Source organism: Phaseolus vulgaris, chromosome 8 (assembly GCF_000499845.2).
Source record: "Phaseolus vulgaris cultivar G19833 chromosome 8, P. vulgaris v2.0, whole genome shotgun sequence".
NCBI classification, from domain to species: Eukaryota; Viridiplantae; Streptophyta; class Magnoliopsida; order Fabales; family Fabaceae; genus Phaseolus; species Phaseolus vulgaris.
Window position 1 is genome coordinate 8,420,334 of NC_023752.2, and position 24,792 is coordinate 8,445,125.

Here is a 24,792-nt window from a genome sequence, read left to right on the forward strand (position 1 = left end):
TAGCTTACATATATTCATATCCAAAAGACAAAAGTTGTTGATATTATGTGATTTGGCTTATGGATATGGATATCCGAAATAAAAATAACACTTCTAGATATACAGATCCGATAATCAACACTTTTACGAAAATTCACTTTCTTCTCCAATGAAAACTGCGTATCACAACCCGTCAACACTGTCTTCTTTGTGCACACTTCTTCTCCTCCGTTGACAACTCCTTCTCTCTCTTCCGCCACCCTTCTCTTCGTCCGCCACCGTGCTCAAGTGTATGGAATGAATGACTTAAAGTGTACCTTAATGAACCTAGGTTTTAAATCATTAAGAACATAACAAACTTTTAATATAATTGTTTTGGATGCACGTTTGAAATGATCTAGTGAAAGGAGAAACAACCCTAATCCAACAAGATCCATAGTAAAAAACCAAAGATATAACTAGGAGTGTTTCTTCCTGCACCCAACAAAGTTCTTCCTGCACCCACTCTTAGTGTTACACTTTTAATGCCCCAAGTTTATATATATGATAATTTATGGATATATCAGTGGTTTGGTTAACTATTTGACAAATACACATTCAAAGCACATATGGATAAAAGGAATTTAGTTCCTATATAAAAATGAGAACATGTGTAAATTAAGAATATATATATATATATATATATATATATATATATATATCTTAAAATTTAAAGTAAATTAAATTAATGCAGGAGTTTATTTCAAATCAAAGGTGGTCACCCTCACTTTCTTTCACAATAATATTAGCAGCTCAAAATAATTGCATTTAGAACTTTAACCTGGACACCACAAAAATATATCGGTTCTCTTTAGAGAAACTGCTTGTAAACATCAAATTATGTATTGTCAAATAATCAAACATGCATGAGCATCACAACCGCTACATAGAAAGTCTTGAATTCTTCAATGATATATGCAGACACATAATTAGATATACTGTATTGAAAATTTTACACTGATAATGTATCAACTTTTACTCTCTCTCAATGTGTTGTTATGTATATGGCAATCTTCTGCAGCAAGTGCACCACAAATCTGTTAGAACGTTGTTTCCATAAGAGTCTTAAAGAAAGGCTTGTTGGCCAGCCACTGTTGAAGATTTGCAGGACATATACTGCAGTGCACATGTCTGTGCTTTCCAGGAATCTCTGTGCACTGTCAAAAACCAAGGGTCCATTCTCCAAAACCATTCTTGTACACTGCAAACAATTTGGAGGATAAATAAAAAAAATCAAAGTCAAAATGGAATTAGGAAAATTATGTTCTTGTGCACTTTCTACTCAACAACACTGCAAAATTCTTATTTGTGCACATACATAGGCCTAGTTCATAATGTACATTATAACTTGGTCAATCCAGATCCTATAATCACTATCCTTAACGTGAAGAAAATCCTTCCTATCAGTATCTGAAGATAATTGTTTAGAATTTGTTTCTCTGGAGGTGCAATGATAATGCAGAAATAAATTTTCTGTTTCACATTAGAGTCAATAGTTGATGATAAGGAGGTTGGCAAAGTTCATATCATTGCAAGGAAATTAATCACCGGAGTTCAAGCATGATAGTATCTAATTTGTTCAATAAGATAAAAGTTGGGAATTGAAACTTCATATGAGTTAATACAAATTGAGGAAAATGGAGGAATTAGCCAGATTTTGCTCACCTTATTTGCATACTTCTCCACTGAGTTGCACACCTTCAGTGTTGTCTCAATTATCTCTAGCTGACATTTTAAAATAAATGTTTAGCAGTTTTTTCAACAAAACATCATCGAAATCAAGCAGAATGATATTTCATACCAATAGTTAAAAAAACTTAAACAATTGTAATAGGCTTAAGACATTCAAAGGGTCAAAGCAAAGGTATTAGACTTTTGAGAGAACCAAAACTGTAGAAAATCTATCTGTATATCTTATCCTTCTTGATAAAAATAAAGTATTTTAAATGAGAACATTTTTTAAAATAATTATTGATTGACAGTTTTCAATTTTTTTTGAAATATATTACTTATTTTTAATTTTGAAATTTCATTTAAAAAACTTATTTCTCATTCAACTCAAGTCACCCTCCTTTCATCTGTATCTTTGTACTCATTTCTAAATATATATAAACTATGGATTCAAAAATATAGTTTTTATATAAAAAAATAAACATGTACTTTTGTGTACTACATGTGCTAAAATACTAGGTTATATGTATTTTTCCTGTTTTTCCACCTATACATTCATATGCTGCTGCACCAACATTATAATCAAAATTCTTTTGATATGGCTGCAACTATAGATTTTCTAAATTAAAAGAAAGTATAATTTGCAATGAAATCTCCATGCAATCATTTAACACCCGTCAAACTTTTGTGGTGGATGAAAACCTTGTACAACTAGAAACTAATTTAATTTCATTTTTTGCTGGTAAAAAAAAAAAAAAACTAGAAACTATAGAAAAAGTTTGCTCATATCAGGACACAGATGAAGTAACATTTCACACCACAGTGCCAAACTTCATTTTAGTAGCAGAAAGATGAAATTACATACCTTAGTATCACTATCTTTCAACTTAGCTAATAGAGTTGAAACAGTATCTTTGCAAAAGCCACAGCTATCTTCTTGAACTTGTGAGGAAATATATGAAATGAGATGACAGATATTGATCTTGTTGCAGAAGTCTTCAGGCTGAATTGTAGCCATTTCTAAGAAGAAAAGAGGAGCATAATAGTCCACCAAAATAATGCACTGTGCAATACAGAAGAAACAGAGGAATAAATTTAGGATATGATCAATTGTAATTCATTCATTTATGATATGCTTCCTTTGAAGTCCAAAGTGTCTTTATGGTAGTCTGACCAAGAGAGTATTGTCTTGATGACACACAATTTGTACAAGTTTCAACAAGTTAGCTAATTCATTGGACATCAAAACTGAGCTTGGTTATTATTTATATGACTAGTATGTGGCCATCCACCGAATGGACTAACAGGAACAAGATATAGGCACCAAAACATGCATTGAGATTGAAGAGGGTGGCAACAATGTTGATTAAACATTTGAGAGTATAGTGAACATTAAATTTGATGTTTTTCATCAACTGAGAACAACTACGACATCTAAAACAAAAACACAAGAGATCCAGAAAATGACCAACCTTCTGATGAAGGCGGGGAAGCTGGTGGCAAGTGTTGTGGAGGATATCAATGATCTCTTGCTGGGTCTTGTTTCCATTTAGATAATTGAGTGCCTTGGCAGTATATTCCTCACAAAGTGCACAAGCGTCTGGTTTTCTGATTAGTTCTGCAATTTGAAAATAGATCAACAAGATTATTTATGCCACATTAGCGTTTCAAACTACATTTGAAAGAATTATTTAAAGCAGTTTCTTAGATATGCACATGATGCTCAATCAACCTACATGGTTCAGTGGACTAACGAAAACTAGCAAGTATTTCAAATGGACTAGTGTTTTTGAAAAATTGGGCCATTAGTTTTAAGCCTGAGAAGAGTGTTTAGAATAAAATTCTTCACTTACACTATTTTGTTGGGAGATGCAAATCATGGAGTATAGGAACATCCATCACTTAATACACACAACACAAGTCCTTAACAAAAGTATTTTGAGAACATTCAAGCCCTTTAATCTTCAAATCCCGGTTTGTCATTAGCTTTTTACCCTCTTCGTTTCTGAGGGGAACTAACAGCTGATGTTTCTACTAAGACTTTTTTATGAAATGCCTAATTTGAGGAAGGTCACTGAAGTTTACATGGTTGACCTATAGTACTATCGCTTCAATACATCAACCCATTTTCTTGTCACTGGTCTCATTTTATATTATCCCACAAAATTAGTATACCTCAATAATTTCACTACAAATTTTTCATACCACCCTTTATTTCAATCTGATCATACTTTTTGACAATTGACAAGTGTCAATGCCAGCATTTGTTTTAAGTGTTGGTTAATCTATGCTTAACCTAGCTGCCACTTTCACGTTCACCAAAGCAATAGACTAAAAATGGGGGATTGAAAATGTCATCTACAATACATGCCTCCACTTAATTAACTTCCTAATAAGGATAGTAAAAAAGCAAAGAAAATGAATAATGAAATTAGTGAAAAAGTTCTCAAAAGACAGAGTTTGCTGTATTACTGATGAAGTGATCACGGTTAGCCAGTTCTCTTGCATCACAAACCCAGGCAGCACCCAATACAAGAAGAAACAAGAGTGTCATTCTCCCCTCCATGGTTCCTATAACAAAACTTTTTTCAAAAATGATAACATCCATCAGGGAAAAAGTTGAAATTAATTAAATTTCAGGGCTATTATAAAGAACACCATTTCTGAAAAACATATCAAAACATGATGTTATTTGATAGAACATAGGTGAACACACTGAATATAATTTACTTAGACACCAGTAAGAATATATATCATATTTGTTGTTAGCACAAAGGTGAACACACAGAAGCAGAAAATGGCGTGCTAAGAGTTAAGACCATAAATCTTTATGCAGTGAAACTCTTGAATCACCTCAGTACTTCAAAAGTTACAAGGCACAGCTCTGAGTTTGATATAATGAAGCCAAAAAAACATAAAATTCAGTTCATGCACCCCCGAGAAAAGAAAATCCTGATGGAGAATAATTTTGTCAGCAATGGTCAACCATAAACCAATGATCAGAAGTGAAAAAGAACCAGAAAATTGAATCTGGCCGAACCATATTGTTATCCAACACAGATAAGATAACAACCTATAATAGTTGAATGCCTGACATGATATGGGGGGAGACTAGCGAGAAAACATTAATTTCGAGGACTAGAGGGTGATAATGTTGGAAAAAACGGGTAATTTTCCCACTAAAACAGAGGAATAATAAAAGAGAAAAAACACACCAGAAAATGGTTCACGAAGTTCAGCCAATTTAACCTAATCTCCAAACAGTCCAATTTTATTGGAGGAGAGTTTAATTTATAACCCTCAAACCTCCTTTCCAAACAATGAACCCACCAATGTGGGACTTGGGATTAAGCCAAAATCAACAAATAACTAAAGAGAGAAAAAATACTAAATTTCTTAGTGGTTTACATTAGAAACAAATTAAACCAGGTATGAAGAGAAGAGAGATTACTTTTTTGTTGAGCCTTTTGAGGAGATTCACAGGGATTCTAACTTAATCTCACACTGGATTTCTAAACTTTAATTTTTTTTTAAATGAAACGATGAACAGAATGATGAAAGAAGGTGGTAGCAGTGATTCCTTGCTGGAACTTGGGAGTGCCTTGTGGTTGGTGCAAGGAATGGTTCAGAATGAAAGAGGGGGTCTAGCTTTCATGAACAAAATCAAGATGCTTCATCTTTGATGCTCTGTGCATCTCTCTCTCCCAAAACAAAAATCTGCCAAAGACTTCAACTAGAACCGAAAAAGTGAAAAGGAAAGTCTTTTATTAGTCTTAACTCCTAAGTAATGAAGGAACCTTTTTTCTTACTTTCTATTTTCAATTTGAATAAATAGAATATAGGTTACTTACCTATGTTACATAACAGGGAATATAATACATAATTTTGAATGTTTTAATCAAACATTATGTGACTTTCTAGTATGTTTTGTACTGGTCTATGCTTGGGATCTCTATCCCTTGCTTCCTCTTATTACTAACCATATGCCTTCATATTCATTCATCATTCACTTTACTCTTATTATAAAAACTAAAAGCACTGACACACCATTCCAAGTGGTGGCTTGTATATACTATGTTCAAAAAGTCATAAGAATTTGAGAGCATCACTATACTTTTCATCACCATCCAAACCTCCATCAACTAGGTCCTCTTAGACAAGTTTTAATAGCTTGATCTGCAATATTTTCTTCTTGATGGCCATCTTTTTCTCACTTCTTAGTAGGTTGTTGACCACATTATTCTTCTTTACCATTTACTTCTAATATAGTTAGTAAATGAAACTCATCATCAACCGATTCACCGTAAAATTTAGGTATTGGATCAGGTTTATTATCAAAACAATTTATTCATCTTCCTAAATTCGCTAAATAGTTATTTAAAAGCACAATAATATCAACATAATCTATAATAAAATGTAAGTCATCTTTCATATTTTTCTTGCCATGAAAAAGTACATGTCTTCAACTTCATGATACTTTTACAACTTCATTAGCCAATTATTGATGTAATTCTCATCCAAATTTTCTCACACACAAACCTCCCCCACCCCTCTCACTGTACTCCAAAGGACCAAGTCATTCCTCATGAACTTTCCACCTTGGTGCAACATAAAATTTAGTTTGAGTGTCATTATGCAAATATCACACAATTAAACTGCACGTTAAATGTATATTCTCAATCAAACTAGTACATCATCCATTATATAAAGTTTCAATATTTTACCATTGTCTATTAAGAGAAGGAGTAATATGCCAACAAAGTTATGATATAATGACTCATTTATAAAAAAAAATGATTTAGAAACATATGAATCAGCCTCTTCTTTTTTCAAAAATCAATTTAAATATTTACTCAATTGATTTTGGTAATGTGGTACCAAAACTAGTGATGGTTCCTTAACCATTTATAGTAATCATTGCTTCTAACATTGACTAGTTTTTACCAATATAAGATAAAATAATTAATTATATTCAACTGTATTACTTAAAGATTAGTGAGGAGCATGAATAAAAGGTGGTGGATTACTTAATAAAGATTAGTTAGGACCATATAAGAGGTGGGCCACTTAATAATTTCTCTTATTATGGAGATTTTGGTTGATGATATGAAAAAATATTTCATACTACCATTTCATAATTGGTTCTAGTGTTTTCTGATGGAGCTCAAAAAACAAAATTATCGTTCAGCCCACTGCAAAAAGCAGAATATTTGCTGCAATATAAAGTTTTTCTTCTGAAGAACTGCATGCAAACATAAGATTACGTATTTCCAAATAATTAAACAAGCTTGAGTATTACAAATTTACAACCACTACACAGAAAGTTTCAACTTTTTATTGATAATGTGCTGACACATGATTACTAGTATTAAAAACTTTACACTGACAATGCTTCGAAATTGTACACTCCCTCCTCCTTATTACATTGTATATGGAAATCTTACAGTAACAAGGGAGCCATAAATCTGGTAGAGTTTTGTTTCTATAGTTAAGAGTCTGAAAGAAGAGCTTGCTCGCTAGCTACTTCTGAAGATTTGCAGGCATGTACTACAGTGCATATATCTACATTCTCCAGGAATTTCTCAGCATTGTCAAAAACCAAGAGTCCATACTCGAAAACCATTCTCTTGCACTGCAAACAATTTGGAAGACAAATGAATAATCAAAGTCAAAATGGGATTAGGAAAATTATGCTCTAGTGCACTTTCTATACAACACTGCAAATTCTTAGTTGTGAATGCATATTGGCCTAGTTCATTATGTACCATGACATCCGCAATCCAAATACTATAATCACTATTCTTAATTCAAAAAGTCCTTCTCCCAGTATCTGAAGATAATTGCTGTAGAGTTTGTTTCTCTGGGAGGTGCAATGAGCATCCAGAAATAAATTTTCACACTAGAGTCAATTATTGATGGTAAGGAAGTTGTCTAGTCCATGAAGTTATTATTAATGCAAGGAAATTACTGGATTTCCAAGAATGAAAGTTTCTAATTTGGTCAATAGGATAGAAGTTGGAAATTGAAACTTAATATGATTGAAAACAAATTGAGGAAAATGGAGGAATTTGTCAGATTTTGCTCACCTTATTTGCATACTTCTCCACTGCATTGCACAACTTCAGTAGTGTCTCAATTATCTCTAGCTGACATTTTGAAATAAAAGGTTAGCAGTTTATTCAACAAAACAATCTAAACCAAGCAGGGGTAGTGCTAGAATTACCACTTTGGAGGGGTCAAAGTAAAGATAGCAGAGGACTCTAAAGTGAACAAAGATGGTAGAAATCTACCTATTACATATATTTTAGAAATCTACATGTTACATATATTTTCCCCTGTTTTTCCACTGGGATAATTTTTTTTTATTTCTAATTAAATATTGTGCATATACGTCCTAATTCTGCAACCATTATAATAAAATTCTTTTTTTTTATTTTTCTGCAACCATATGGTTTCTCAAATTAAAAAAAAGAGTCTAATTTGCATTCAAAATCTTTATACAATGGTTTTAAAACTGTGGAAGCAATTCAATACGCAACACCCATCAGAGTTTTGTAGAAGATGAAAGGTGTGTAAAACTTGAAACTTATGAAAAAGTTTGCTCATACCAGGACAGATGAAGTAAAATTTCACACCAGGGTCACACTTCATAGCATGAAGATGAAATTGCTTACCTTAGTGTCACTATCTTTCAACTTAACCAACAGAGTTGAAACAGTTTCTTCGCAAAACTCACAGGCATCTTCTTGAACTTGCAGAGAAATATGTTCAGTGAGCTGACAGATATCGATCTTGTGGCAGAATTCTCTAGGCTTAAGTGAAGCTACTTCCGAGAGGAAAATAGGAGTATAATAGTCTACCAAAGCAATGCACTGTGCGATACAGAAGAAACAATTAAGTTCATAGAGGATATCATCTGATAGTTTGTTATTTATTCACTTATGCTCCCTTTGAAGTCTAAAATGTGCCTGACAGTTGTCTGGCCAGGTGAATATCGTCTTAAGGCACTTAACTCTTTCATGCTCATTGGATTGGATCTGGTTCTATATGACAAGTTATTATGAGTATCATATTTTGAGGCCATCATCCATTGAGCTTGATGAAGGTGCCAATAATGTTTTTAAATATTAGAGAGCACAGAGAGAAATCAAAGTTGATTTTCCACAGCAATTGAGAACAACTACAGTATCTAAACCCCACATAAGAGAAGCAAAAGATGGCCAACCTTCTGCTTGAAAGAGGGAAGCAGGTGGCATGTGTTGTGCAGGGTATCAATGATCTCTTCATCGGTCATGTTTTGCTTTATATATTCAAGTGCCTTGGTAGTATATTCCTCACAAAGTGCACACATATCCAGTTTTGTTTTTAGTTCTGCAAGTTGAAGTTAGGTCAACGAAATGATTTATGCCACATTTGCATTTAAAACTATATTTAACAGAAAATTATTCAAAACAAAGTTCCAAAGATTTGAACATAATGTCTTCTCATGGAAAAGACTTTTAATAAAATTGAAGCTCATTAGTCAAGCTCAGAGGAAGAAAAGCCATATTGATTTTACACCAGGTGTTCCATCTCATTAATGGAAGAGCTTCTGGACTCAAGAGATCATATATGAGCTGGCTCATTCAAGACCTTTATTCTTTAGATCCCTCCTTATCCTATCACAGATGGTTAACTTGATATTTCTGCAGATTTATAATGCACACACAACCAAAATAATGTAACATAGTTATTTATCATTTCTGTCATTATAGTTGCCCTGAAAAAGTGTCATATAACTATTACTCTAAACAATATAACATAAACTTTCCAGTTATTCCGTAAACATAAGTTACTTTAACTGAATCAACTGGTTTCGGTTTCTGAATAGTGTCATCCATTGATAGGTAAATCTAAGGTATACACTATATTAGCAGATCATACTACCATGGGTTTTTAAACTTTATGCAATGATGGATTTGAAGAGGTTCACTTAAATTCACATGTTTGAACTAAAAATCTATACTACTATTAATTCACATGTGCAATACATGTCTCCAATCTGTTGCCAAAGCAGAATAACACAAGGCAAAAAAAGCTAAGAATGAAATTAGTGAACAATGTTACCAGAAATACCAGTGTTTGCTGTATAATTTCTCATTTGATCAAGGTTGGGCACTTCTCTTGCATCACAAGCCCAAGCAGCACCCAATACAACAAGAAACAAGAGTCCCATCCTCCCTTCCATGGTTCCTATAGCAAAACAATTATTTTTTAAATGACAAAGGTCTGATATTCCAAACATTGAACTGACTGAAGGGCATATCAAAGTACGATGCTATTCTGATGAAACAAAAGCATGGATTAAACATAATTTACTCGGACACTTGCAAAAATATATATCATATTGATGTTTACCACAAAGTTGCACACACACAAGCAGAAAAAGGCATATCAAGAGCTGAGACCATAAACCTTCTTTATGTGAAACTCTTGAATGTACTTCAGAAGTTACATAGACAACACAATTCTTAATAAAGTCGGTATAATGAAGACAACAAAACATGCAATTCAATTCATCCTCCCCCCATAACAGAAAAATCCCTGTTGAGAATATTTTGTCAGCAATGATAAACCATAAACCAATGATCGAAACTGAAAAAGAACCAAACAATCTGGCTGAATCATGTTGTCATCCGACACAGTCATAGAAAACTGAAGTAGTAACAACAAGCAAGACCAATTAACTTGACAACCGAAAATAGTTTATGCATACAGAAAAGAAAATACTAATGGGGGAAATGAAACATTTTGAGGGTTAGTCATTAGTGGGTGGTAACTAAAGGGAAAAAAGATAACTACTTTTCTTAATGGTTTCCTCAGAAGCAAAGAGCAAGCAAGGAATGAAGAGAAGAAAGGTTACCTTATATTTGAAAACAAAGTGAGGTGAATGGAAATAAAATGGTAGTGATTCCTTGAATGAATTTGGAGTGTCGTGTTAGTTGGTGCAGCAAAGAATGGTTGATTAGTTTGCTATCTTCCCTTGTACTGGTAGGTAGCAATATTAATGCAACATGAGTTTCTTCATAAAAACTCCAGTGTGGGGAGCCCCAAGGAGAAGACTGTGTGCCTCAGCACTTCATCATCACGTGGCATAATCAAGGAGGGAATCTAGCTCTGATGAACAAAATCAAGAGACATGATCTACTATGTTCATGTGCAAAAATACAAATCTGTGTAAGACTGTTACCAGATAACTGAAAAGGTGAAAAGAAAAAAAAAACATGATTGATCTTAACTCCTACGCAATCACAGGTAGTGGGGTTTCCTTCTACTTTGATATTTTCTATATTTGAAAATGTACACCTTATTTTTTTCGAAAATAGAAAACTTGTCCCTCATTGTTTAACAGAATCCAATGTAAATGGACAAAACCATAGGTAATGTGTTAAGAAACACAGGATTGAATTAGTATACGTAGATCAAAGCTTAAAAGGTGAGAATTTTCTTTATATGTCGAGAAGAAAACAACAAATTATTGTACTTTTAAGCCATGCATTTAAATGTGTACGTCCACGAAAAAAAAATCACCTTACTAAAAGGATAAAAAATTGTAATTATTTTAATATTTTATAAGAATAAATTATTTAATGTGGTAACGTTATAACAAAAATAAGAATTTAGTTTTTATATATTTTTATGTATTATCGGTCTTATTTAGTATACTTTGAATAACTAAAATTATTCTAGATATAACTTTTATGATGTACTAAAAATTAATAATATTACTATGCCTGATAGTATAATATATTTAATTAAAATTTAAAAAATATTTAGTACTTTTCACTAAAATATGCTGTGAAAAAAAAATAATGTTCAAACAACGAAAGGAAACATCGTGAGAAGTATGAAACATGAGAAATCTACCAAACTTGGTCTTTTTGTGCAAAAGCACCCTTCTCAGTTTCCCAATTACAAATTGGTGAATTTTTTTAGCAAAGTTTAAAATTTGGATGTTGGTTCCACTTAATTCTCAATGTTTGGATTTGAGGAAAAACAATAGAGATACAAAATTGGGTTTTTTATTTTATCAAAGAGAAAAATAAAATGAAATTTTACAAACAATAATTTAAAATTTCATTTCTTATATGTTTTAATTCAAATTTTGAAATGTTCTTGTTTTCTCTCTTTTTCATAATCAAAGGGTTTGTTGTCGTATGCTTTACTCGTTACTCTTTTTTGGTTTGATCCAATCTCATTTTTTTTTAAATACCATGGAAAAGTTTTAGCCTAATATAATATACCAACACATGAGAAACATTGTTCAAATTTTATTATTAGTTCTGATAGAACAAAAGTTGCTTAACTATATATATGAACTGATTATTAATAAATATTATTTTTCATTCCGTTAATAATTTTGAGCTGTTTAAAATTATAGAAAACTCTTTATATAAATAACTATTTTTTGTAATGCTAAACATTTATATGAAGTATAAGATAGAGAATGTGAGATGTTAAAAAAATTATATTTGAGAGTTAAATAATTTGTTAATAGAAATTTTCATTACAGAAAAAAAAAATTAATTAAATTCATTCAAGTTAAAAAAAATAATTAAATTGCTTGAAATTAAGGGTCTGTTTTATATATAAAAAAACACACACATTAAAGATATTATTAATTAATTATCTTTTATAAACACATGCTAATAAATTTCAAATTTGTTATCTAAGATATGTTTGATAAAATATTTTTATAAGAAAAATTGGGTCATGGTTAGACACTTTACAATTATGTTGTGGATGATTTATGTACTGAAAATTTGTATTTAATTCCTCTATGGTTAGATAAACAAAAGTCACATAATATCATAAGTGACATTCATACTTATAATAAACAAGAAAAAATCCACAACAGCATAAAAAAATTACTCTCTCTATCTTAAAATGATGATAATTTTAACCTTTTAAAAATTTTCAACTATTATGATGCTCTCATTTTCTAATGGAATACTAATTATAATATCTAATATATATATATATATATATATATATATTTTAAGTATTACAACCGCTCACATTTTCTTAAAATATTTTTTATAAACTTCTCAATTATTCAGTGTGTAAATTATTTTCATATTAAAAACAAAATGCATTAATTATAATGATAAAGACTTCTCAACTATTCATTAAACTATAACATATAGATTACCTATCCAGTTTCAAAACACATTACCTAATTGTTGAAATAAAATATTGATTACAAAAAGACTTGTTTAATATTCATTAAAGAATAACGCTTAGATAATGATATTTTTTTTTCAAACAATATGAAGTAAAAATAAACAATTCTAAGTAAAATGTGAAGTTTCTCTAATATGGGGAGATTTTTTTATTTTTACATCTAGCTACTATTTTTAACTTTAATTATTTTTTAATTTACAATTTTTTTAATATTATACTTTGAAAAGTAAATCATAAATAGAATAAATCAACGCATGAATTTTAATACTTTCAATTATAAAAATATTTTTAATTATAAAAATATCTTTTTCATTTTGACTTCAATTAATTTCAAAATTAAAAACAGAAAAAAGTGAAAATAAAATATTTTTATTTAATTTTTATATGTGATATTTTCTTTGATAAATATCCTAAATGACTTGATGATGATCAATAAATGAATACACAAGTTTTAAAATCGTTAATGTACAATCCCCCCCTACTATATATATACTAATTAAACAAATACTTTAAAAAGTGTACATACAAAATCAATTAGGCAGTAAAAGCCACAATAAGTTTTACAATATTTTCCACACTTTATTTCATGTATATATATTAGTCAAAACTTATTGAACGTCTATTACAATTTATTTGTTTTGCTTCATATTCTTCTAAGAAGATATTAATATTTCCTTTTACTTTTATATTGTATTAACGTCTATTAAATCTAAATTTTAATTTTTTATAAATAAAAATTTTTAGGTTAAATAATACTATGTAACTTGACATGTCAGATATGCTGACATATCATGTAACAACAATAATTTATCATCACATAAAAAAATATTAAAAAAAATAAAAAATGGAAAGATTAGATTAAAGTAATAAAAATATTGTTTATCACAAAGTTAAAAAAAAACTAATAAATTTAGAAAATAAGTATTTACTGTTCGAAAACTTAAAAAAGAAAAATAACTAAATAAGGGACAATATGACAATAATTTTGAACTAAAATAATATTACAGTTCACTAATGTTTACGTGCTTTTACCGTTATATATCTAGTCCTCACTAATGTTATGTTTAGATTAATGTGACTAAAAAACTTTATAAAATTATGTTATATTAAACATTACTAATAAGTCTTTAGATACTTTTTTTAAAGAGTATATTTAAATTCTCTTTAAATAGTGAATAATAATGTTAGAATAATTGAAAAAAAAATAAATATTTAATATATATATATATATATATATATATATATATATATATTGAATTGGAAACGAGGATAAAACTCAAGTATTCATGCAAATATAATCCATTTAAATCATTTTAAAAAGTTGTGATTCTTAAATTTGATTTAGAAATGAAATAACAAAATTTAAACGCAATTAATTTCATATATTAGAATATTTAAATTATTATTCAAAATAATTAAATTATTAAAAAAACTAATTAATATATAAAAGTAAATAGATTAATTAATTTATACTTAACATCAAATTATAAACGACGTAATACAAACGTAATAAATAAAATAAATTATTGACGTCTAAATTTTAGGGTATTTATCCATTGAAACCTTTGCAAACTGGCCAAACAATTTATTCAAAGTGACCTCATCTTGAGCTATAGGGTACGTAATGCAAAACCAAATAATTGAAAACGTTATTTCTCCCTTATTATTACTTTTTCATTCTAAATATGAAAAATCTCAAAGTAAAGCATATTCTAATAGCACTAGCCATTTCACCATCTTTACTTTCGTTTCGTTTTTCAATCAAATACATTATTGTGAGAATGATGTGTTGGAGATCCACATAGACTAGAGATGAAGACATTTCATTCTATATAAATGGGGTGCAAACCTCAACCCTATGAGCCGATTTTATGGGGTTAAGTTAGGCTTAAAGTTTACTTCGTAATATGGTATCAAAGCTATTTCAAACATATCCTAACGAGTATTTGTTGGGCTTATCAGGCCACCCGCTATCGGACCACCCGTGACACCCGCTATCGGGATTCCACATCGACTAGAGATGAAGACATTTCATTGTATATAAGTGACGAGTGTTTATGTTGGACCTAACCTCATGAACCGGTTTTATAAGATTGAGTTAGGTTTAAAATCTATTTTGTAATATGATACGTAAGTATCCATTGTAAGCAGCTGCTGCTAACCAATGTCAGCTTGTGTAGAAGTGCGTATAAATATAGTAGTAAAAACATTAGGCAAATGAAAACTATAACACCATAATACTAGAGGTTATGAATTCATATGAATCATCTCTACAACTAGCATAACAATAGAAGTGCATATACATGATACAAGCAGGGATTGCAACCTTAAAAAATAGTTAAATACTGTTAAAATACAATATTCTATTCAAGCAAGCAGAAGAAGAGAATCAATCAGACAAGGACTGATAAAAGATGCAACTAGACTCTAGCTTTTGGCACTGCCAGATTGAGCAAATTGTTCAAACAATCTATCACCTCAAATTCAGGGTTGGCTTCTTATTCTTCTTCTGTTTTGACAAAATATGAGAGAATCGCGCAAATCCAAATTTATTATTTCTCTTGGTAGAAAACAACTTATGGCCAGTTCCTTTCTCAACTTGTCTATCAATTGGTGGATCAGTGTTTTGTTTACCAAGCATCTGACCCAGAGACACATTCTGTTGCATTGAGATTTTTTCTCCGGCTTCAAACCCTTGTGGTTGAAGCAGCTTCCTGCTAAGTATTTGTCCTATTGATAGGGTTGACTTTAGAACGGGCTTGGCATCATCGTTTACCAGATGCAATCCATTGACATCGAGTAACCGAGGATCTCTCCAATGATGAGATGAACAAGAGTTTTTGAACTTGGTGGAGTTTTGTATAGAACGTCTTTTGTGACCCTCAGAGCGCCAATTCCTTAAAGCCTCTTCAACCGCTACCTTGTCTCTATTTGCAGCTTCTACCCTTTCCAGAGCTTCTTCAAGGGCCTTCTTGCTGGTTTTAACTTCCTCTGTAGCTTCTTCTACCCTTTTCAAAATGTCCATGTTTGACAAATTTGTTTCATCAACTTCAAGCATTGCATTTGCAACTCTCTTCCTAGATTGTTCCTCTGCATCTTGGGCTTTGCATGTCAGAGCGGTATACTCTTCAAATGAAAGAGTAATCTGATTTCCAGGTAAACTCTCGCTCTCATGATTAGATAATGCGTTAATTTCTGCAAGGGCAAAAGCTTCTGCAGCTCTAGCAGCTTCTTTCATTTTTCTGGCTGCAACCAATCTGATTTCAGCAGTTCTTATCATGGTTTTGGTCTGTTCAATCTCAGACATGGTTCTCATAACTTCTGCTTTTGCAGATTCTCCCATTATTTTGAAATTCTCAGCCTCAGAACTCAATCGCTGGAGCTCTGTAGTAATAACTGAAGGATCATCTGAAGCATCTTTAATTTCAGTCCCTTTTGCTATTTGAAGCCTTAATCTGGTATTGTTTAGCTCTTCCTCGAGAGAAGATATTTTAGAAGTATTTTGAGCTAACCTCTCGCGTGTTTTCTCAAGTGAGATTCTTTCCTTCTCTAACTTCTTATTAAGCGATTCAACAGAAGTCCGGACATCAGCCAGGTCAATAGTAGTTCTGGTTAAATTCAACTTGGCCTGCTTCAATTCCTGTAGTATTAAACCCGGTGTAGATGAAAGTTGAGCAGCAAAACCTTGGTTGGAAGGTTGAAGAACATTCAATTGACTCATTTGGTTTTCCTTTTCTTCATTCTCTTCAACAACTGATTTTCTATCACACTCGCCAAGCTGAAGATTCAAATTCACTTTAGACTGTTCCTTCTGTATCTTTGATTTCAATTCTTCAACAAGCTTTTTGGTACTTTCCAATTCTTTCAACACATCAAGAGTTTCCCTTTCTTTCAAGATCAGTTCTTTCTCCAATACCGAAGCCTGCTCCTCCAACTTTTCAGCACTGAGCTCTACTGTGTGCTGCTGCTAACCAAAGAAGGGGGGATAAGGAGAAACTTACAATTTAGTTCAACCAAATACTGGAAAAGGAAATTTAATGCAAAATGCAATATTAACAAATAAAGTAAGTATAATGCCAAGGACAAAATGCAGATACAAATCCGTAAGTGCTCTTGGTGTTCTCTGATCAAAATAGAAGTTTCAATTTAGTAATCCGCATAATAAAGGTTTAGGTTAAACATCAACACAAGTTACTGAAGTGAAACTTCAATCCTAATTGGCCAACAACACCAGAAGCACTTGATGTATTTAAATTTTGTCCATAAAACACCAAGAGTTTTATTACAATTTACCAATCAAGAAATTAATACAAAGATAGCCTTTTTATCCTTTTTTTCGTAGATTTTGACAGCATTCTCCACAAATGACTTAAACTACAGTTCATTCATGGGATCCAATCCTCATACAACAGAAATATAACAAGGAAGGAGAGAGGGAAGGGAAAATGAGGACCCTAAATCCCTCCCCTCCAATTATGACTTTTCTTCCAAAAAACATTATGCTTTTATTTTTCCAGTTCCTCCCCTCACTCGGAACTAAACCGTAACTCCAAGGTGCTAAATTGCAATTACAGTCATGGTTTTGTCCCAATCCATGACATTACCGAAAACTAAAAACAAATAAACCTAATGCAGCTACATTTATAACCAGAGACCCCAGAAAGCCTTGAAATTGTGCCACAATAGCAGCTGCAACTACAAATCATTTTTAAAACCTTGAAAGAGTCTCTAAATATTTCTAAACCTTGAACAAGGTTTTAAAAAGCAGTCCACAGCCACAATTTTGGCCGCAATGTCAAGGTTTTTTAAGTTTCCGACCACAATTGTAGCCCAATTTCCTGCAATACCAAGACACAACAAAAATAGACTGCGACCACAATTTGAAACCTTAATCTTGAAAGAGTCCCTAACTCTTTGGACAGCAGAGAAACAACCTATAATCACAACAAAAACAAATTTTTCGACATCATACAATAAAGAAACAGCACAAATGGGTCCATACACCGAACATATCACGACTTACCACACGAACAACAAACAAAAAACAAAAGAACCCCATTTCTCCCACTCCACACAAGTAAAACAACAGAGACACCCATCAAAATTTCATCCACAAAGATACCCCCTTTTCCACTGAAAAGGGGGAGGAGCAAACCAAAACAACGAAATGGCAGCATTTCAGCTAGTGTGGTGTTATACGTAGCAATGCCGCAACTCAATTAGAGAGAGAGAGAGAGAGAGAGAGAGAGAGAGAGAGAGAGAGGGAGGGAGTACCTCAGAATGAGAAGGCACACACGTAATAATCTTACTGTGAAGGGGTTTCCAGTAACCAATACCCCCAAACATTGTGACCGCATCCTTCACCGATTCAAAGGGTGCTGAAGTATCAACCTCCGTTCTGAAACTCTTCTTCTCCGAACTCTGTTCACCTTGATTCGTAGTCGTTTCGGCCACGTCAGCACCTCTCATTTCCATGGCCACCAGCACAAACAAACGGAAACAAGCAAAAGCAAAGCAGCACAAACACACCCTCGTTCGTCCTTGCTAGAATTTGTAGCACGCGACAAAAGAACACAAAGTGTAAAACAGAGGTAGAAGGAAAGCGACAAGAAACTAAGTTTAGTGTTTGTGTTGCGTTTTAGTACACAAGATGTTGTCGTGTCGCGGTCAAGTGCTTGGGAACGGACAGGTGAATCAGAGTGTGAGGGAGAAAATCAGAAAAAAAGTTCAAGTGAACGTTTCACATTGAATTTCCCAAAATACCCATAACAGCAATGGGTGATTTGATTATTGAGACAAAACGGTAACTTTCTTTACTCACTACTTTAAATTTAAATGAATATAATACATAAAAAAAACATATTTATTTTAAATTAGTGCACATTGAAACATTGTTATATTTGTGTGTTCATGTTATTTATACTTACTAACAAAAATCTAGCCGTTGACATAACTGTTCTCATTAATATAACTTTTCACTCGATAGGAATATCTTGGGTTAATTATATTATTTTATTTATTATTTATTTATTTTATTCAATTCAACTTTTTATTTTTACCACACGATCACTTCTTATTTATTTGTAGTAAAATTATAAAGGAATTATTAATTATAAAGAAATTATTTATTATTTAAATTTAAATTTAAATATGATACCATTTATAATTGCTTTTTTATTGGATCTCTTATTCTATGTCATTAGTATTCTTTATCTTTTCGGTGGTGTCAACACTTAATAAATTTTAGTTATTGGTTTTTATGGGATAATGTTAGTAGATTTTTGAATACTAAAGTTAGTATTTAATATTTATTAATTAGAAGTGATAAATATAAATATGTAAATTGACTTAATATTAGTCAACCTATAGATATGTATTTGATTCTCTTGATAATGAAGTTAAATTAAAATAATTATCACATCCAATATTTATATTAATCTAAATTTAGTACAAACATAGAACTGAACAGTTGAAGAGTTGAACGGTAACTAACATAGAACTGCATGTTTACTTTTTAGTTGAATTTGATTTTGAAAATTTTGACGTTGCAACTTTTTAAAGCTTCCGTGCTTTTCAAAATTAGACTACGCTGCTTTCATTGTTAAATTAAAAATTGGTATTCAAATTGTTGTAGTCAACGCTGAGTGGCAATTCTAAAAGTTGACTTTTTTTCATTTTTTTTAGTTGAGCCTATATTTAAGAAACATTGTTGTTTTAATTAAATATATTTGGAGTTAATTAGTCCACAAGAATTCAGTTTGGTGAGTGATGGTTTTTGTTTTTATTTAATTGGTATCTATTAATTGATAAATGTGTATTCGGATTTGGTATTCTTTTTTTTTCTCAAACCAAAACATGAACGAATGATTTATGGTGATATTGACTTTATCAAAATATAAACTAGATGTTGGAGAAAATTTGCATTTTTTTAGATTTAATCTTAGTTAATGTAATTTGTCCAATTAAACTTAGTTGGGTAAATTGGTTCGTAAGTTTTGAAAAATATCTTTTTGTTAAAATTGTAGTTGGGTAAATTGATTAAAAGCATTATTTTTCTACAACAATTCTTAGGCTTATTATGTTCATTGCTTTGACGATGAATTACAATTTGCTTTTGTTGTTGTCTAAAAAGACACTGTTTTAGTTCATTTTAAAAAAAAAATAAAAAATTGGTTTCCATCGTTAATATTGTGCGTTCCTTTTGTAAACACCATTACAAACTAGAATTAATTAGAAAAAATACTTAATTATTAAAAAATTGAGAACTCTAAATTGGTAAAGGAAAAACTTAAATTTGTATTTAAATTAGAAATAGAGATATAATATGATGTAAATTCTAATACAATTTGTTTAATTTTCCTAAACGGAATAGTTGATGGATCAAATAATTCTTAGGAGGAGAATAATAATGTTAGCTATTATTTCACTTCATTTAATTTCAATTTGATTTTATATCCAATGAAAGAAAATATAAAATTTGTTTATTTTTGTAAAATTTTACGGAAAGAGTCTTTGTTACTAGTCCTTTCTACTAAAGTTCTGATTTAGTAGTTAAGAGATTATGGCCTATATTGAACATTTTTTTTTGACATTAGTGTATTTACAAGTACAAATTAATATAATTTTATTAATATTAAATTTTAAGTATATAAATATAATTAACTAATTTGAGTCCTCAAATTAATTTATCAAGCTCAACTATAACTCATAATGGAGAAAGATAGGAATACAATAATATTTTATCTTCACTTTTTTTTTTTACATTTTTTCAATTTAACTTTTCAACTTGTAGTGACATAAATTTTTAATTATGTATAATTATTCAACATCAATTAAACATGTTTATAAGAATAATATTGCCAAGTATAATATTTTTAGCCTAGATATATGATTCGTGATGATATAATTGTGTTAATTGAAACAAACTTCCCTAAGTATTATTGATTATATCTAAAAGAACAAAATAGCTGCACATTAACTTTTTTTCCTCAGTGAATAATGTGTAATTATTGTAATTGATTGTGGATATATTTGGGCAAATTTCTTAATAAATTTTAGAAAAAAAAGATACGAACGAAAAAAAAAAGTGAAATTGACTTGTTTGTACTTTCGTGTGAGTTTATAATAACATGAGTTTATGGAATCCCACATTTTTTACATTTGTACCCAATCAATTCTAAACTGCATCTAATTAATTTTTAAAAATTCAAAATTGGAAATTTAAAATTAAAAATACATTTCAGAAATCTAGAATAAATTTTTTATGTTACAAAAATGAAATTTCAGATTGAGAAACTAAAATCTCATTCTAGTAAACATATTAAAAAGGATTTTAGAAAACAAAAATCTGAAAACATATTCCAAAAAATTGTTTAAAAAACTTTTATAAAAAAGTGTTACAGAAACTCAAATCCAAAAATGATCTCAAAATACTAAATTCATAATACATTTTTACAGTCACTTCTCACTGCAACAAATTTTATTGGATGGATGAAGTAATTGGTAACAAGAGTCCAGTCAAAATAAAAATAAAAAATATAGTAAAATGATTACAAAAATAAATATTTATTGTTTCAACAAATTTTTCATAGTATAACTCACATTGTTACCAAATATGTTCTAAATAGTTGTGTTGATTATAGGTTTATTATGACAAAGTGACAAACACAAATAACAAAAGTGATAAATAAAATTATTTACGTGTGAACTTGTATGTTATTTGGATTATTCAAATATAATTTATAAATTGGAAAATTAAACTACAAAAATAATTAATCCATCACAATTATCCAAGTCTTAATAGGATAATCAAAATAACTTTATCTTGATTACAATATTAATTACTTGAATTTGAGTAATTCAACTAATTGCACTAAGGAAAAGAATTTTAACAATAATTAAATGTGTTTACCCTATCTTATGTATAAAAGTAATTATTAAAATAAAAATAATTATTTATTTTGATAGTTTGTAATTTAAAGGAGTTTTCCAATTACAACTGACATTATAAAGTTACATAATTTGTTCAATTATTCAATCAAAACAATTCATAATTGAATAAAAAAAAACTTAATTACATGAAATAGTGACACCAAATCTAAATGGAAGAAAATTTACTTTTTCATAGTTTTGGACGAAAAATCAATGGAAGAATAATATAACCTAGATATCATTAACATTTTGTGCCTTTAGAAACATGAGAAAATAAGGATACAATATATTTATATCCTCTTAAAATTTTTTATACTTCTTACATGTTTTCATTCTAAGAAAAACTTTAAATAAAAACTAATTTTATACACAAAAATAATTAGTTACTATTTAACTAAAATAGAGGCCATTTTATAAACTAAAAAAATTAATAGTATCTAAAGTAGTTTATATTATTAATAAAAAATTATAAATAGTTTCTAAATTAGTATCTAACCATTAGCTACCAATGTTTTAGTTACTTACTACTTCATATTCTAAATTAGTCTCTATTAGTCTTTTATAAACTAAAATATTAGTAGTTAAAACTATGGTAGCTAATTTAGATACCAATTTAGAAATCATTTTATAAATTTTTATTAATAATAGAAATCACTTTAGATACCAATAATTTTTTAGTTTTTAAAATAGTATCTAATTTAGTCATTTTTGTCTCTAAATTTTGTTGCTATTTAGTGGTTTTCTTGTGTGATTTACCGTATAAGAATTTCAAATAAAAAATATTGAAGAAGTAGATCTACACATGAAATGTAAAGCGAAATTGCATGAAGAACTAAAACTATAATACAATTTATTAGGTAAGTTCACGAACATAAACACGTTAAATACTGGGTGGTCTAGTGAACACAAAATAACAAGTAAGGAAAGACAAGGAGACTACAAGAAATAAAGATGATCTCAAAAAACCTTCTTGATGAACATATACAAGAACAAACAAATGTGACTATAAAGAATTTAGAGCACACACTCAAATAGAAAAGAAATAATTATGATCAACATGAATTACACTGGCACATTAATTCAACTCTCAATAAGTTAGACATTCCCATTTATATTTAAACTAATTACAATTGTAACATACTACATATCAACATAATAGAAAACTTAATTAACTAAACAAAATGATTGTGACTTGGTCCATCTGGCCTACGCCACGGGACAATTGATGCACCTTGCAACAATTTTCTCCTTAATTAGTAATTGTCTCACTTGGAATCAAATTCTTTGATTATGACTTGACTTACGAGAAAACAAGTTTCACATTGGAATTTTTTTACTTTGGTGCTTATTTTTCATGTTATAAAAGACGCACAATGTTTCCTTAGTAGGACATACCAAAATCTCTTCATTTACTTTCATGTTGCTTCTATGCTTGAGAGAAAAATTAAGAGAGGAAATTAATTTCTCCTTTAAGATTCTTCTTGTAGTTGTTTTTCCTATTTTCAGGAGAAGGTGTCATTGTTTTCTCCTTGGAGTTAAAGAGAAAGGTACTGTAATTTTCTTTTTGTAAGTAAATTACATTATTGTCTATTATTTGTTTTATTACTCTTTTCATCTTTTATTTTAGTTATGAGTTCTTATGGTGTTACTTCGGTACCCAACAATGGTATCAAAGTCTGGTTCCTAATTGTATTTTATTGTTATTCTCACTAGAATAGTACTATAGAAAAAATCGAGTATGGTCTATGATTACAACTAGTATGACCTTTCACATAAAAAATGAAGTTATTTTTATTACTGGATATAGAGTGTGGTAGTGTGAAAGTGCAAGTATAGAAAAGTGTTGACAAGGAGAAACTTGATATTTAAGTGTGTCTATTGGTGATCCACCTTTTTTTCCTATGAACTAAACTAGTGTATTGATTCACGGTCTATAATATTTGTTCTAGTAGATAGTACTATTCAAAATGAGAAGTACTTAAGTCGGTTTTAAAGCCATGACAACAAACTGAGATACAAAACTTCAATAAGAATAATTTCTCATTGCGGAAATTGAAGATGAAGGATATTTTGAGAAAGGACAATTATGCAGATGTAATTGAAGACAAATCTCTAGACATAACGGATCAAATATGGAAATAAATTAATGAGAATTCTATAGTAAATTTGCACTTAATTAGCAATGACAAATGTGGTTTTAGCCAACATTGTGGAGAAAACTATTGTGAAGAAGATCTGGAACACTCTCATCAAATTGTACGAGGTTAAGTCACTTCACACAAGAATATTCTTGAAAAAGAAACTTTATACTCTTTGAATGAGTGAATTTACATCAATGATGAACCACATCAACAATCAAAATACGTTATTTGACCAACTTTCAATGGAAAATATCAACATAATTTAAAATGAACATGTGAAGCTTCTACTTCAGAGTTTACTTGATTCGTCTGATCAACTCATCATCAATATAAAAAATAACAATATTGATTGGCACTTACACTTTGAGAATGTTGCAGAGTTATTCTTTAAGAAGAATAGCAAAAAAAGGAATGTAGAAAGAATGGAAAGTTCAAAGTAAGCGAAGGCTTTGATGATGATGAGAGGTAGATCAATAGAATGTGGCTCTAGTGGGAGTCAAGCTCATGGTAGATCAAAGCTTCAAAGTAAGACGCATGGCAAGAGAGGAAATGTAAAGAAATATTATTCGCATAGGAAGAATGGAGGAAAGAACTTTGAAGCATCAACCTGACAAGGTTGTGTTGCAAGTACCTTAGAAGACAAAGATATTTTGGTGAGCAAAGCATAAATGGATAGTTGATTTAGGTGCAACTTGGTACATGACTTCACATCAAGATTAGTTTTGCACGTGTGAACCTATCTCAGATGGATCAATCTTCATGGGAAATTATCATTCCTTAGAGATAGCTGGAGTCGATACTATCAAAA

The 24,792-nt window shown here is 30.3% G+C and overlaps 3 protein-coding genes across 11 annotated transcripts; all 3 read right to left on the bottom strand.

Annotated features, from left to right (window-relative positions):
- Positions 1 to 817: 817 nt before the first annotated feature.
- On the bottom strand, positions 818 to 5,306 carry LOC137826427 (uncharacterized). Its single transcript, XM_068632385.1, is given in 7 exon segments — positions 818 to 1,128; positions 1,130 to 1,219; positions 1,684 to 1,743; positions 2,555 to 2,752; positions 3,162 to 3,307; positions 4,162 to 4,271; positions 5,141 to 5,306. Coding segments are annotated over 6 exon segments (633 nt in total). The 5' UTR covers positions 4,256 to 4,271; positions 5,141 to 5,306; the 3' UTR covers positions 818 to 1,083.
- Positions 5,307 to 7,002: 1,696 nt separating this feature from the next.
- On the bottom strand, positions 7,003 to 10,903 carry LOC137825856 (uncharacterized). Of its 8 annotated transcripts, none has more exons than XM_068631646.1 (6): positions 10,592 to 10,903; positions 9,796 to 9,921; positions 8,915 to 9,060; positions 8,364 to 8,561; positions 7,776 to 7,835; positions 7,003 to 7,321 (listed from the first exon to the last, which is right to left on the bottom strand). In XM_068631646.1, the coding sequence occupies exons 2-6, from the start codon at positions 9,914 to 9,916 to the stop codon at positions 7,178 to 7,180; spliced, it is 669 nt and encodes a 222-aa protein (XP_068487747.1). In that variant the 5' UTR covers positions 9,917 to 9,921; positions 10,592 to 10,903; the 3' UTR covers positions 7,003 to 7,177. The 8 variants fall into 8 exon arrangements, with proteins under 8 accessions (XP_068487747.1, XP_068487749.1, XP_068487750.1 ...); XM_068631648.1 differs by having other exon boundaries at positions 9,805 to 9,921; positions 10,592 to 10,897; XM_068631649.1 differs by having other exon boundaries at positions 9,805 to 9,921; positions 10,531 to 10,594.
- Positions 10,904 to 15,137: 4,234 nt separating this feature from the next.
- LOC137826191 (WEB family protein At2g38370-like) lies at positions 15,138 to 18,804 on the bottom strand. Of its 2 annotated transcripts, none has more exons than XM_068632076.1 (2): positions 18,187 to 18,804; positions 15,138 to 16,876 (listed from the first exon to the last, which is right to left on the bottom strand). In XM_068632076.1, exons 1-2 carry the CDS (start codon positions 18,385 to 18,387, stop codon positions 15,386 to 15,388), a joined length of 1,692 nt encoding a protein of 563 aa, XP_068488177.1. In that variant the 5' UTR covers positions 18,388 to 18,804; the 3' UTR covers positions 15,138 to 15,385. The 2 variants fall into 2 exon arrangements, with proteins under 2 accessions (XP_068488177.1, XP_068488176.1); XM_068632075.1 differs by having other exon boundaries at positions 15,138 to 16,879; positions 18,187 to 18,801.
- Between the last annotated feature and the right edge of the window lie 5,988 nt (positions 18,805 to 24,792).

Bases quoted from the DNA above. Each gene is read 5' to 3' on its own strand.
- LOC137825856 (XM_068631642.1), bottom strand. From the start codon at position 10,234: ATGTTTTGTTGTCTTCATTATACCGACTTTATTAAGAATTGTGTTGTC. The intron at 8,562-8,914 runs GTTGGCCATCTT...TGTATCGCACAG, and splicing joins TTCCCTCTTTCAAGCAGAAG to TGCATTGCTTTGGTAGACTA. The intron at 7,836-8,363 runs GTAAGCAATTTC...TCAAAATGTCAG, and splicing joins TGAAAGATAGTGACACTAAG to CTAGAGATAATTGAGACACT.
- LOC137826191 (XM_068632075.1), bottom strand. From the start codon at position 18,387: ATGGAAATGAGAGGTGCTGACGTGGCCGAAACGACTACGAATCAAGGT. The intron at 16,880-18,186 runs GTACTCCCTCCC...TTCTTTGGTTAG, and splicing joins GTGTGCCTTCTCATTCTGAG to CAGCAGCACACAGTAGAGCT.